Source organism: Triturus cristatus, chromosome 6 (genome assembly GCF_964204655.1).
Source record: "Triturus cristatus chromosome 6, aTriCri1.1, whole genome shotgun sequence".
NCBI lineage: Eukaryota > Metazoa > Chordata > Amphibia > Caudata > Salamandridae > Triturus > Triturus cristatus.
This window is the reverse complement of record NC_140589.1, coordinates 1,485,814,578-1,485,828,175: the sequence shown is the minus strand read 5'-3', so window position 1 is coordinate 1,485,828,175 and position 13,598 is coordinate 1,485,814,578. Positions and strand designations below refer to the sequence as shown.

Here is a 13,598-nt window from a genome sequence, read left to right as displayed (position 1 = left end):
GAAACTGGGGTCGAATTCAGCGGTGGCACCGGACGACATCGGAGGTGGTGCCGGAGAAGGGGTGGACACCGGTGGAGGTGTTATGAGGTCAACCGGTTTCATCCGGGATCCGAGCCTGGATCCAGGCGGGTCCTGCGGCGCCGGGGCTGAAGCCACCGGCGGCACGGGTAGGACCCCAGTCGGGCCCGTAGGTGCACCAGCGTGGCCAGACGGCCCAAATAGTCGGGCCATGGCAGCAAGAAACTCTTGCACCTGAGCAGGCGTTGCCGACGGACCCGGAAAGGGTGGGTAGGCCGGCGGCGACGTCGCTGGATGCCACCCACACCCTCAACCGCATCGCGTGATGGGCGAGGGGAAGTCGAGGAGCGACAACGCTTCTTCGACTTCTTTTTGGAATGCTTCAACGTACCTGACCCCAAGTGCGAAGACTTAGATCCAGAGGAACGATGTGACGGCTCCGCGACCGGTCCCTCGACCTCCCACGGGACCAGGACCTTGAGCCGAGTGCCGGACTTCCAGCAACTTTCGGGACCGCTCCCGCAAAGTCTTCGGTGCCATGGCCCGGCAGTCGGGGCACAACTTGGAGTCGTAGTCACACCCCAGGCAGTAGAGACACACGCGGTCACTGACATCACAGTTCGTAAAGCCGGGCATCCCTACGACACCAGGAGTCGATGGACTTGAGACAAAAGGCCTCAAAAAAACTCTGTCAAAAAGTGACTGGGGGTACTTGCTCTTCCTGGATCTGCGCTTGCTGGCGCGGAAAAAGAAAGAACTGATGTCAGCGCGCAAGGGCGGCGTCTAAGTAGCTGCCGCAATGTCATCTTGGCGACCACGACCCCAACGACAGATGCGGAGCTGCACGACGCCTCCCTCCGACGCGCAGGGGTACTGCTGACGAAAAACTTTCCGGATCCAGTCTGACGCCTGGGGGTAATTCTAAGGTAAGGAATCTGTCACTACGTGTTTCTTTCAGATAGACAACACAACAGCAATGTTCTGCTTCAGAAAGCAAGGGGAGGCAGTATCATGCCCACACTCACAATTGGCCCAGAACATCTGAAGATGAGCCATTGAAAAATAAATTTTACTAATAGCAAATCCTGTCCTGGGCCGGAAAACACACAAGATGATGAGCTAAGCAGGCAAATAAGTTGCTCCCATGACTGGGAAGTAAAACAATCCATAGTAGACACACTTTTCCAGTGATGGGGTAAACAAGAGGTAGACCATTTTACACTAGAAAACACAAATTGCCAAACATTTTGGCAGGTACTACCATCCTCAGTCGCTAGGGAACGCTAGGGAATAGCCTGTCGATAAGCTGGTACAGTTTATTTGGATACTCTTTTCGCCCCATATCACTTATCCCAGCAGTTCTGGAGAAGTTCAAAATTTCTATTTCTAACATGTCAATGATTCTCATTGCTCCAAAATGACGTCGGCAACTATGGTTCTCACATCTACTAAAATTACTAAGATACAAGTATGTCAAGATTCCCTTTTACAGGTACACTCTAACATACAACAGGGGAAAGTATTCTACCCAATTATGAGAAAAATATCCTGGTAAAATGTAGTTGAGAGCATGGTTCCTGAAATAGCCAGAATCAAACACCTCAGCCTACCAAAAGCTACATTATGTATTCTCAAGTGGCAAGGAGACCAGACACTAGAAAGTGCTATGCTTTCAAGTGGAAAATATATATTACCTGGAGTCAAAATAGCAAGATGTAATACATGTTCCATCAAGATATGGCCATAGTCCAGTACATTACACACCTGACAGAATGTAATCTTCGCTATGGTACATGAAGAATACATTTATAGGCTGGAGAAGCTTACTGAAAAGGGCAGCAAACGCATTTTCTCAATTCCACTAATCAAGAGATTCATGGAAGGGACAAAAAGGTGTGCTGATAGGATCCTTCTTCTCTCCACAGATGATCTGGGATCTTCACATGCATACGCATCAGAACTCAGCCATTCCTAGAAGAAGAAAGGATAACTTATCTACATGATTTCTTCCTACATGGGAGATAATTTAAGAGGCAAACTCTAATCCAGAAAGAGAGAATAGGGTTGAAATAAGGGCAACAATTTATTTACCTTGAGTAAGCATCCTGTTTGATTGATGATTCTGCTGCTGGGGATTCATTACAGGCCTCAGCCACAATAGGTGCATGCATGCAACTGACCTCCCCTACACTGTGGCACCTTAGGAATGCAGACTGATGCCACTTTCAATTCCCTCGCGGCCATGGTATTGATGTCATTACGTGCCACTTAGTACTGGTGGCCTGCTATTACAGAAAAAAAATCTGATTCAGTCTGGCAACTAGGAAGGTTCATTTAAGAAATCTACAGGAGCGAAATCATCCCTCAGAAAGAAAGGTAAGTAATTTGTTGTTCTTCTAGGAACATGTTTAAGGGAAGGGCCAAAGCAATGAAATGATGTGCCTTTCCATGATGTGTCGTAGATGCAGTAGATTGGTGATGAGCCAGCCTTTAGACTGGGCTTAACCCATGCATTGGATACATATATCTAAGGGCACGTGTGTCTCTTATGGTTTAATATGAGCTGGGCCAGTCTCTAAATAGAAATGGGGATGAAGTCGCCCTCTATGGTCTCCTGGGCTTGTGGCCTACTTAGGTGCCTAGAACAATACAGGCGATACCAAAGGGAATGATGGATGGAGTGTTTGAGCAAATCAAACACTCACCCCCAGTCAACTGATCTGGGTTTAATCCATCATCATTCTTTAGCTCACTCCACCACCCCAGTTCAGACATGGCCATATGGAAATCAGTCTGACCCTGTGCCTCATGGGAACAGTCCAGCCCGAACTGCCAAGCCATGTCTTCCCTGGACCGGAAACAAGCATCCTGGGACTGGTTTCAGGTTCATAACCCTCATCAGCCAGGCTATGTTGAATCCAGTGGCAAAGTGAGCAAGGGACCCACGTCTGGGCATACCCTGCCAACTTAGAACGAACAAAGCGATACCAAAGGGGATGATGTACTGGGGTGAATGTATGACATTGTTCTGCATTCTGTCCATCAACTGTTGTGTTAGAACAATACAGGCAGCAACAGGCAACATCAAGCAAAGAATGCAGATATGGTAGCCACTGAAGAGTAATCCCCACATCCCTTACTACAGCACTGTATGCAGGTAGGTACGCAGTCATGAGTGGAATAGTGCAGTCACCCCTTATCTACAGCGGAAAGGTTGCATACAGCTCCATTGGTTTTGTAGGTGTTGGCAGAGTTGGCAAACTGGAAATGAGAATGAGGCTACTGCAAGGTCTCCTGGGTCTTGTTATCCACTTTGGTGCTAGACATACTCCTACAGTAATAGGAGAAAGGAATTGAGGACATTAGGCAATAAAAGCCATGAAGGGCAACACCAACTCCTCTGCAGAATTATACAAAGGGGTATCAGAGGTACGAAAAAGCTGTAGAACAGGGTGACCTTTTATCCTTTCCAGCTAGCAGACAGTCTCACAATTCAAAGTACCATCAAGCACGACATGTTTGAGGTGGTGGCTTTGCAAGATATTTGTAAGGTAGCCATTTGTTTACCTCTGCATAGTTTGTGAAACACTGTTACCTGGAATTTGATAGCAGTTTAAAGCTGTGCTCGGTAGATCAGTGGTTCAGCCTCATTTTGACTATCTTTCTTCCGCTTCAATTAGAATCGGATATTACTTCAATGTGCAGGAATTGGATGGTTTTGGGATTGGCTGTAGCCAAACAGAATATAGCTCGTTGTTGGAGAACAACTGGGACGCCGGCCTCACTGAAAGGGAAAAAGATATGGATACAAATATGGTAGCAGGATTTTTTTTATATGAACAGAGTTTGTCCTAGGAAATGTGTCAGAGTATGGGGTAAATGGAACAGTTCACGGGGAGGGCTATCTACTCCCTCCGCTCTCGCGGACAGGTCCTAACTTGTTAACTGAGTCCGGAAAAGGGATGCAGTGTGCTAACACGGATATTGCTGTGAATCTCATACGAAATGATACCAAGTTAAACTGCATAAAGGATTCTTGTGATGTGTATTTTGAGTTTCTCCCGACTTTCTTTTTTTTTATTCTTAACAGGAATAAAAAAAAAATTAAAACTGGGAGGATAATATTACGCTTTACTGCAAAGCAAAGGGATGCCCTTTCATCAGGAGATTCCCTCTCAGACATTAGTAACAGATGCTTCTCTATTAGGTTGAGGAGCACATTTGGATCACCTTCAATTCAGGGATCCTGGTCTCAGAGAGAAATGACTTATCACATCAATCTACTCGAGAACGAGCGGTTTGTCTAGAACTGAAGGCTTTTCTTCAGTCCTTCAAGTCGATATCCTTTCTTGTTCAGATAGACAACACAACAACAATGTACTATGTGAACAAACAAGGGGAACAACATCCAGAGCCTTGTCTCATGAAGCTTAAACAATTTGGAATTGGTTGATAGCCAGAGACTTGAGCATCATTGCAACCCCTCTTTCGGGGGCTTAAAGTGTTGAAGCAGACTTCCAAAGCAGCATTCTTCAGGAAATCCACTAGTGGGTTCTTCACGACGAGGTCGTGCAAAGCATCATCTGCATGTGGGGCTTCCCTCACATAGATTTGTTCCCAACCGCAGAAAACAAAAAATACCCAAACTTTGCATTCAGGTACTCAGAGGCGTAGCTAGAGCTTGTGGCGCCCGGGGCTATCCTTCAGATTGCCGCCCCCCTGAGGGGGTGCTGGGGAAATAGGACGGCGAGCACCTGAAAGAGGTCCAAGAGACACGTAGTATCGCCGCTAATAGTTACCTCGATCATGCAAGTTACATGCCCATACATGACACGGCCCAGGGCTAGACAGCCCCCGTCCCCAAAACAGTGCCACGTGGGGCGGACCACCCCCACCTAGCTACGCCGCAGAAAACAAAAAATACCCAAACTTTGCATTCAGGTACTCAGAGGCGTAGCTAGAGCTTGTGGCGCCCGGGGCTATCCTTCAGATTGCCGCCCCCCTGAGGGGGTGCTGGGGAAATAGGACGGCGAGCACCTGAAAGAGGTCCAAGAGACACGTAGTATCGCCGCTAATAGTTACCTCGATCATGCAAGTTACATGCCCATACATGACACGGCCCAGGGCTAGACAGCCCCCGTCCCCAAAACAGTGCCACGTGGGGCGGACCACCCCCACCTAGCTACGCCGCTGAAGGAAAAGCAGAAGGAAACCCAACACTTACATCAGTTCTACCTACCCTGTTTGTGACATCTCACTCAGAACATCACAGCTTGTGCAGGACCCTTGTCCCCTGTCCCCTATGTACCCCGTCCATGACCTCAGCAATGTCTGCAGACCGGTCCACCACTCTGGGTTTGACTACGATTCCCCTGGCAGCACCTTCAAGATACTACAGGTGAGTCCAATGCACCTGATCACTAGACTAACTTGAGTTCTGCAGTTGGGGCAGTACCAGCCCTGCAGTGGAAGCCTTCTCTCTCCACCCAAGCTCCCCATGAGAGCTCAGTAGAAGCCATCCCACTTGCCCCTCCCAGGAGAGAACAGTGGAGCCATCCACTCCCTCTCCCGCCAAACAGAGAGCATTCAACACCAACTCAGTGTCTCCTATGGTCACTACAGTATAGTAGTGTGAGTTTTTAAAGACTGTCTGTGCTCCGAAAGCATTTCAATAAGCTGGTGTGTCAGGCCAGAGAATGCAGAGTGTGAAAAATGCAGTTTTTACCTACCCAGGCCAGAAGGGGGATCTGACCCGTGGCCCATAATAGAGACATCCTTGACCCTGCACCTGTCACTAGAGACAGCCCCATGCCCGCAAAAAATATGTAAAAATCTATAGAAATATTTTCATATTTTTGTGGGGGGAAAAGGGTATACTAGGAGGGGACAACCCACGGAATCTGCAGAAGGAACCGTGGCAATGTATACTAATAACAGTTTAGTTTCCCAATGTAATATTAAAATGAATTGCACCCAAGGTGCCTCGTTTCAATATTCCTGAAAGTTTAGAAAGCAAAGTAATTGAATGTGAGCCATGATATCACGGTATGTGTCTGTCCTCACAAACTTCTCTCGTTAGCACATGAGTAATGCCAAGGTCTCTGCACCTTCATATCGCCCGCGCTCTTTTTGTGTGTGTTACTAAGAACACACAGGTGTTGCTTGCCACATACACTCTTCAGCTGTAAATATCCACTTCAGCACAGACTTACTTTGCTGAGCTGACGCTGTAATACGAAAAAAAGCACTTGCAAAGCCAAAAGGTCTTGCTTATGAGAGCTATTGCTTTGGCAATGCTTTGTAGCCATGCTGTACAGCAGTGCAGATGCTTTGCAGTGTGGCTAAAACTAATTTTAAATGGCACTAATACACAGCCAGGGCTAATGCACTTTTACCCGATACTGCCCCTTAAACTATCCCAACCATCAGATCCCAATCTTCCCTCACACTGTCCCCTTCTACCTTCAGTCTAGCACTTCTATGCTCAAATGATCCCTCCCCTTTCAACCTAACCTTCACCCAAACTGCACCAAAACCACCTGTCCAACACCAAAACTACCCCATCTTCTCGCTACCCCATACTTTTAGACTACCCCTCCACTGAAACGACTTCCTATTGTCAAAGAACTCTGCCTACAGTCAGAGTATCTCCACTTACTACCTTCTAGAACAAAGTCACCCCTTCAAACAAACTACCCCTACCTTCATGCGAACTCCACCATCAAACTACCTCTCCAATGCTGAAACTACCTCCAGTTGTAAACTATTCCCTTCCAACTTTCTCCCCAGCACCGAAGCTACCCAATATTTTGTCACATCCCTCCTGACCTCTAAATACTTCCAACTTTCAAACTGTCCCCACCTCCTACCTACTACTCCTATACTCAGTCTCCCAGTATCAACTTACCCTGCGCACTCAGCATGACCCATTTTACCTGAGCAAATCTTCGATGTCACAATGTCAGCCTCAATACTCCATACCCCTTCCCTTTCACTATACCAAGGATTCCTAGAACTGGTCTTATTTACTGATATTGAAATTCATCCTCTGTCATCTTACATTATATTATTCCATAAATTATAATATATATGTAACAACATAATGTTGAGTAATCTAATTCTAGTCGCGTAGCACAAAACCCCTTAGAATTCTTGCAAAATGGGTGTAATGGGGTAGAGACCACACCAACAGGCCTAGAACTCCAAGCAAAGCCATATCAACAAAACTAAAGCCATACAAACTAGCGTAGCCCAGTAGAAATAACAGACAATGGGAAATTACAAAATATTTAAAAGCATATTAGGTGTGATATTTGCTAAAATTACACACAGTGCCCAATTTACCCTTAGGAGGCTGTCTGCATGAAAGAATTGCATTCGAGGGTTTCCTCAAAACACAAAACTCATACAAAGTATTGTTTCTCTGTCTTTGCATAAATGAAAAATCATATTTATTGTCACAAATAACAGTTATTTGCATGTGTGTGGCTGATGCCATCATTGTGACACAATGCGCAGTAAATACAATGCAATGCTAATTTTGATTGCACATAGTTGCATAGTGTGAATCTTGGTAAATCTGCTCACAAGTGTACTGAATTTAGAACGTGCTAGATCAGTAAATGCATACAAAAATAATTACCCCTTAAACACCCAAACTACTCCATACTTCTACTACCTCTGCCTTATATTAACCCATCCTATATTTAAACTATCCAACCTTTAAATTACTCCTTCTACCCTCACATTATATCACCAAAACTCACACACTACAGTCCGGTTCTAAAAACTGCCTCTTCAGACCCACTCTGCTCTCCTACCTTTAAAGTACACTTTATAATCTTAAACAACATCTTACCTGTAAAATGTCATTCCCACCTTCAAAACACAGCTCCTTCTCAAACTACAGAGCCTCCTGCTCTACTAACGCATCTCATTCTTCTACGGATGATGAAAATGCCACAATATTTGAATGTTATGTAAAGTAAAAATATGGAAACTGCCCTGTGCAACACACAACAGAAAATACACAAAGAGCTTTAAAAGTCTACAGAATTTCTGCGAGGTCATCGATTTTATATGCTTTGCTCCTTGTGGCCGGCAGGTACTGGAAGAACAGAAGCTCGAGGAAAGGGGGTGAGTAAGGAGAGGGGTGTCACTGAACCCCTGGCTAACATGTAGTATCTGTGTCATGCAAAGCACACGCATAGGGTAGGGCCTCCACTGTACAGAGCAGGTTTTTTTTTCTCGTTACAATCTGTTATACCAGAATGCAAACTGGCAAACAGAAAGGGTTTATGAATTACCGGCACCCCTACTCACCACCCCGCCTGTGGCACAGTAGGACACTTCAAGGAAACGGGTCCAATCCGGGGGTGTCAGGCACCATAGCTGATTCACCCACCGTCACCTGGGAGTGGTGGTAGGGGTGCAGGAATCCATCCCAACCCCTGCACGCCCTCTCCCTAGCTGCCTGCACCAGAAGTAGTGGGCTGCTCAGACGTCACGAGGTGCACGTGCTGGAGATTGTTCCACCGCGCGACCAAATAGCCCAATCTGGCAACGTGGTGCGTGCGCTGCAGGCAGCAATTTTTGCTTTTTGCAAGCAGGTCACGTGAGTAGCGCTTGCACTTCAAACGGCGGCCGCGCGGCACTGGCCCATTGCGGCGGCCTTTATAATTTATTTGGGTACACTGACTGACAGTAGTGTCAGTGAGTGTCCCCAAATAAATTCTAAAGGCCGCCTCAACGGGCCAGTGCTGCGCGGCCGCTGCCCTCAAAATAGTCCCCTGGGGTGGACCCCTCCCCCCCCCCCCTAGCTACGCCACTGGAGGTACTACCAACCAGAGAAACTGGGAATGCCCTAAGGATCGACTGGTCTGGCAAATTTCTCTATACGTTTCCTACAATTCCCCTGATTCCATCAGTAATAATCAAACTGTCTTACTCAAGGGCCAGAATGGTTTTAATAGCCCTGAAGTGGTCCTGACAGTGGTGGTCCACAGACCTTCTCTTGTCAGAGTGTCCACACATGAGGCTTCCGTGCAGACTGGACCTTCGCATGAAATTAGGAAGTCAGATGGTTCATCCTAATCTCTCCTCTTCGAGTTTGGCAGCATGTCTCCTGAGCTAGTTCAATATTTACATTTGAACCTTCCACAAGAATGCATTAGCATTCTCAAGGAGGTTAAGCGACCATCAATGCATTCAGCTTATGATTTCAAATGGAAGAGATTTTGTATCTTGTGTTCTAACAAGAACTTTTCCAAGGGAGTGCCAAGAAGAAGCTATTTTTCCATATTTGCTTTATCTGGCCAAATCAGGCTTACAGTTCTCTTCTATTAAAGTTTATTTGTCTGCAATGACTGCCTATAGAAAATGATCTTTACAAACCTCTTTATTCAAAATTCCTGTTATTAAAGACTTATCTCCAGTACTTCATTCCTCCCCTCCCTGGGAATTGAATGCAGTGCTTTCATCCCTCATGCAGGCTCCCCGAGAACCCATCCATAAAGCCTCATTGCAGCACCTCTCATGGAAAGATAGCTATTGTATCAGCACGTATGGTTAGTGAGATTCAGGCTTTATGTTGTTGCAAACCATATACGGCGTTCCATAGTAGTAAGGTAGGTATGAGGACTCATCTCAATTTTTTGCCGAAAGTTGTTTCAGATTTCATCATTAACCAGGCTATTTCTCCCCCGGCTGTGGTTAGACGCCCTTTTTCGATGGTTTCCGCCTTGCTTTTTGGTGTTATTTTATTTTTTCTTCCTTTGTTTGTATTTCTAAAAATTATGTATCCTGATAGCCCTTGCGGTGCACTCAGTGAATTGTTAATTCGGCTGAGCCCAGGGGGCCTGTTGCTGCCATGATGTTGATGATCATGTCTATATTAGCGGCCGGCCCTGGTGGTTGTAGGCCCATGTTTGTATTGAGTTTTATGCACAATAAAGGTTTTTCAAAAAAAAAAAAAAAACAGGCTATTTCTTTGCCTCCTTTCTTCGGCACCCTTCCACTCCGGCTGAAAGAACTCGTAATTCTCTAGATGTCAGGCGAGTCTTAAGATTGTATCTAGACAAAACAAAGTATATGCGCAAGTCTGATCATTTGTAAACTATGTCCTGATCCGTACAGGTTTAGCCACTTCTAAACAATCTATATCCCGATGGATAGTGTCTTGCATCCTATTATGCTAGCGGAAAGCAAATAAGATCTATCCGGTACACCTAAAGCTCATTCCACTAGAGGGAAAACGGCTATAGCGGCTTTAATGATGAATATACTCATCGCTGAAATATGTAAAGCAGCTATGTGGAGATCTGCTCATACTTTTACCGAACACTATTGTTTGGACTCAGATGCTAGAACAGATGCTCAAGTAGGACAGGCCTCTCTGAGGAATCTATTTGTTAATCTGGCTTAGGGGATGTCTGTTTTTTCCACAGCAGTTTGTAGGAATGAGCTTGCTACTCTATTCAGTGCTTATGATTATTAATGGAGCTCTCCTGAGAGAGAAGGAATGCTTTCTTACCAGTAATCCTAGTTCTCTCTCAGGGGAATCTCTATTGAAATCATAAGCAACCCACCCTCCTCCCCGGTGGATGAAGAAGAGAAAATTAATGAACATTCATTTTCCCTACATGATACTTCCACTGTCTCAATAAAAAGAACTGAGGCAACTGCCACATGCTGGACATGATGGGATACTGGGGGGGCTGTGAGCCCTAAAAGGTGCAGTTTTGTTTGCATATCTGCACAGTTGCAGCGTAAGGGGCTACATTGTCTTCGCCTTCATTTCTTTTGTTAAAATAAGATGTGTTTGTGAAAGAGATTTACATAGTCAAAAAACAATTCCAGTTAATTTTCCAATTTTTTACATATATTTATTACCCTTTTTCAAATGCAATCTGAAGCAATTGGCCAATATAGCCTTCTTATAGGCTGTTAAACAATATTGTCTTAAGTGGCTCTCCAGGCCTTACTGAAGAAAGGTGAACATCTACCCTTAAGAAGATATATTGTAAAGAGGTTCTCCGGGATCCCCGCACATGGTAGGGACTATTCAGTGTTTATGATTTCAATGGATATTTCCCCAATAGAGAACTAGGATAACAGGTAAGAAACCATTCCTTACTGTGGATACATAACTCAGTAATTCATCGGTGAGCATTTTCAATAGATTGGTGGATGTTTTTTCTCAGTTACTTGATCATGAGTATGATTCAAGGAGCTGTGTTTAGTGTGGGAGCAGTTTAGAGATCTAAAGGACAAGATCATACTTTTTCTAAATACTGAGTTTGGGTAAGAATAGTAAATCCTTGATAGGTCCAATTGCATAAATCTATTCATTTAATGTGCAATGCATATCTGCACAAGACATATTATTGTTTTTTTTCTCTTGCAGGTGGTGGTATTGACCTGTTCGGGTTACAGAGTCACAGTAGTGGAGAATTCAGTGTAGTTCGTGATCATGATGCATGGTCCAACAGCAGCAGCAGCCCAGTTCAACCTTTTGGTCAGCGCTTAAAAAAGAACACTAGTTCAAGCCCAGTGCTCCAAGGACTCCAGATAGAGAAAGCTAGATCCCCAGGAAGTGAGGTGGTCTCATTGAAGCAGTTCTTGGCAGAAAGCAAAAACCTTGAAGGAGCACAGGTGAATGGAAACAAATGTTTTAAAATTATCATCCTAATTTATGTGGGGGATTGTTTTTTAACCCTGGAGTTTATAGACTACAGGATTCTGGTCGCTTTGTGAAATAGCATTTATCAAGTATATGCAATACCTTTCTTGGTTGTTTAGTCAACTATTCTTGTTACATATTTGATCTTGTGTACAGTGGATACTTTCTTGGTTGATATGACAGGGGGTTTCTGTGTGCTACTGTGTACCTAACACCTATGAGTATATTATTTGTGTATGAAATTGTGTTTATTAACTTTCACATGTGAGATATACAGCAAGTAAACAAACTTGTGAGTTATACTGGTCATCGTACATTGCCAAACTTATTCAACCTCACGTATACACAGTTACAGTGGAGTACAAATTACCTCCCATCTCGTGGGTGTCTCCTGCCCTCCCTCCACCTACAGTGAGCTCTCTATGTTTATCCCTTCCTCCGGGAACACCCTTTCAACTCTACAGCATTCGCCCGGCTTCTTCCGTGGCTCTCCAGGGTTTCCATATTTTTAGTCTCATGTAGACAGCGTATGCGCTGTCTCTTCAAATCATTTTGTTTACTGGTAGTGGGCTTGGAGCCCTCACATTACTTACCATTGGTAGGCTTCAAAGCCACTCTCAATTGCGTGCTTCCTACTGGTCAGTTCTGCGGTCAACACTTACCTCTTCTTGCATGCGACCCCACCCCGCCGCCTCCCTGAGTATGGCCCAAGTACTTGTCTCCTCACACTGCTCGCACTTTTAGGAACTATTTTTTTCTTTTTGTTGAGCCACTCTACCGAGTGCATTGTTCCTAGCTGACTCTATCATTTGCATATTGTTTTAGGATGTCCAGCTTGACTTTGTCCCTCATGTAAGTACTCGCTATCTGTAAACAGGCCTTTAAAACTAGTTAAGAACCACGTAGTAAATCCTTGGGTCTATTTTGTGCAAAATATTGATAAATATGAGATAAGTAAGCCACAAACTATAACACACAGACCTAGCTGTGAAATATTCCCTTTTGAGGACAAAATCACTCACTCACCAGAGGTGACATGCTTCATCATATGGGATTCTCCTCTCAAAGGAAACACCTAGTTCCTTTGAGGGCTACAACCCCCTCTCTGAGAGGGAGGAGCTCGGGGATGTTTTGAATATCTATTTTTGGGATATACTAAATCCACATGTGATGAGCAGAATAGTGTGAGCGAGGGCTCGGCGCAAAGAAAATACAAAATGTGCAGGAAGTGTAAATAAAACTAGCTAGGGGGCGCAAAAATATACGTTTTATTCAAAAGCACCCTGTGCCAGGATTAAAAACAGTGCACCAGCGACATGGATTTAAGTCGCAGTAGTATGGTGGAAAACAGTGGTCAACATGTTTCAGCCTAAAAATGCCCTTGATTTGGGGCGAGGCTTTCTTCAGGACCTGTAAAGATGCTGCTGCTAGGGTGCTCAAGTAAATGAACATAAAAGGATACAAGAACCAGAAGTGTTCATAGTCCAACTGCTCCGGAAGGTGAATTTGCCCACTATTGCTGGGCAAAGAACTACACCTAAACCTGGCAACACCTCAGGATAGGGGCATCGCTCTCTCCGTCGATAGTATCAATGCCCCCATCCTGAGCTGTTGCCAGGTTGAGGTGTATTACTTTGCCCAACAATAGCGGGCAAATTCACCTTCCAGAGCAGTTGGACTATGAACACTTCTGGTTCTTGCATCCTTTTTTGTTTATTCACTTGAGCACCCTAGCAGCAGCATCTTTACAGGTCCTGAAGAAAGCCTCGCCCCATATCAAGGGCATTTTTAGGCTGAAACATGTTAACCACTGTTTTTCACCATACTACTGCGACTTAAATCCATGTCGCTGGTGCACTGTTTTTAATGCTGGCAGAGGGTGCTTCTGAATAAAACGTAT

At 45.0% G+C, this 13,598-nt stretch overlaps 1 protein-coding gene across 1 annotated transcript in view; it reads left to right on the top strand.

Moving 5' to 3' along the window:
• The window catches only part of CCDC88A (coiled-coil and HOOK domain protein 88A), an 888,939-nt gene that overhangs the window by 838,362 nt on the left and 36,979 nt on the right, over window positions 1–13,598 (top strand). The window contains exon 30 of the mRNA XM_085612608.1: window positions 11,423–11,670. Within this exon, the coding sequence (XP_085468734.1) occupies window positions 11,423–11,670 (248 nt within the window). The remainder of the gene's footprint in view (window positions 1–11,422; window positions 11,671–13,598) is intronic.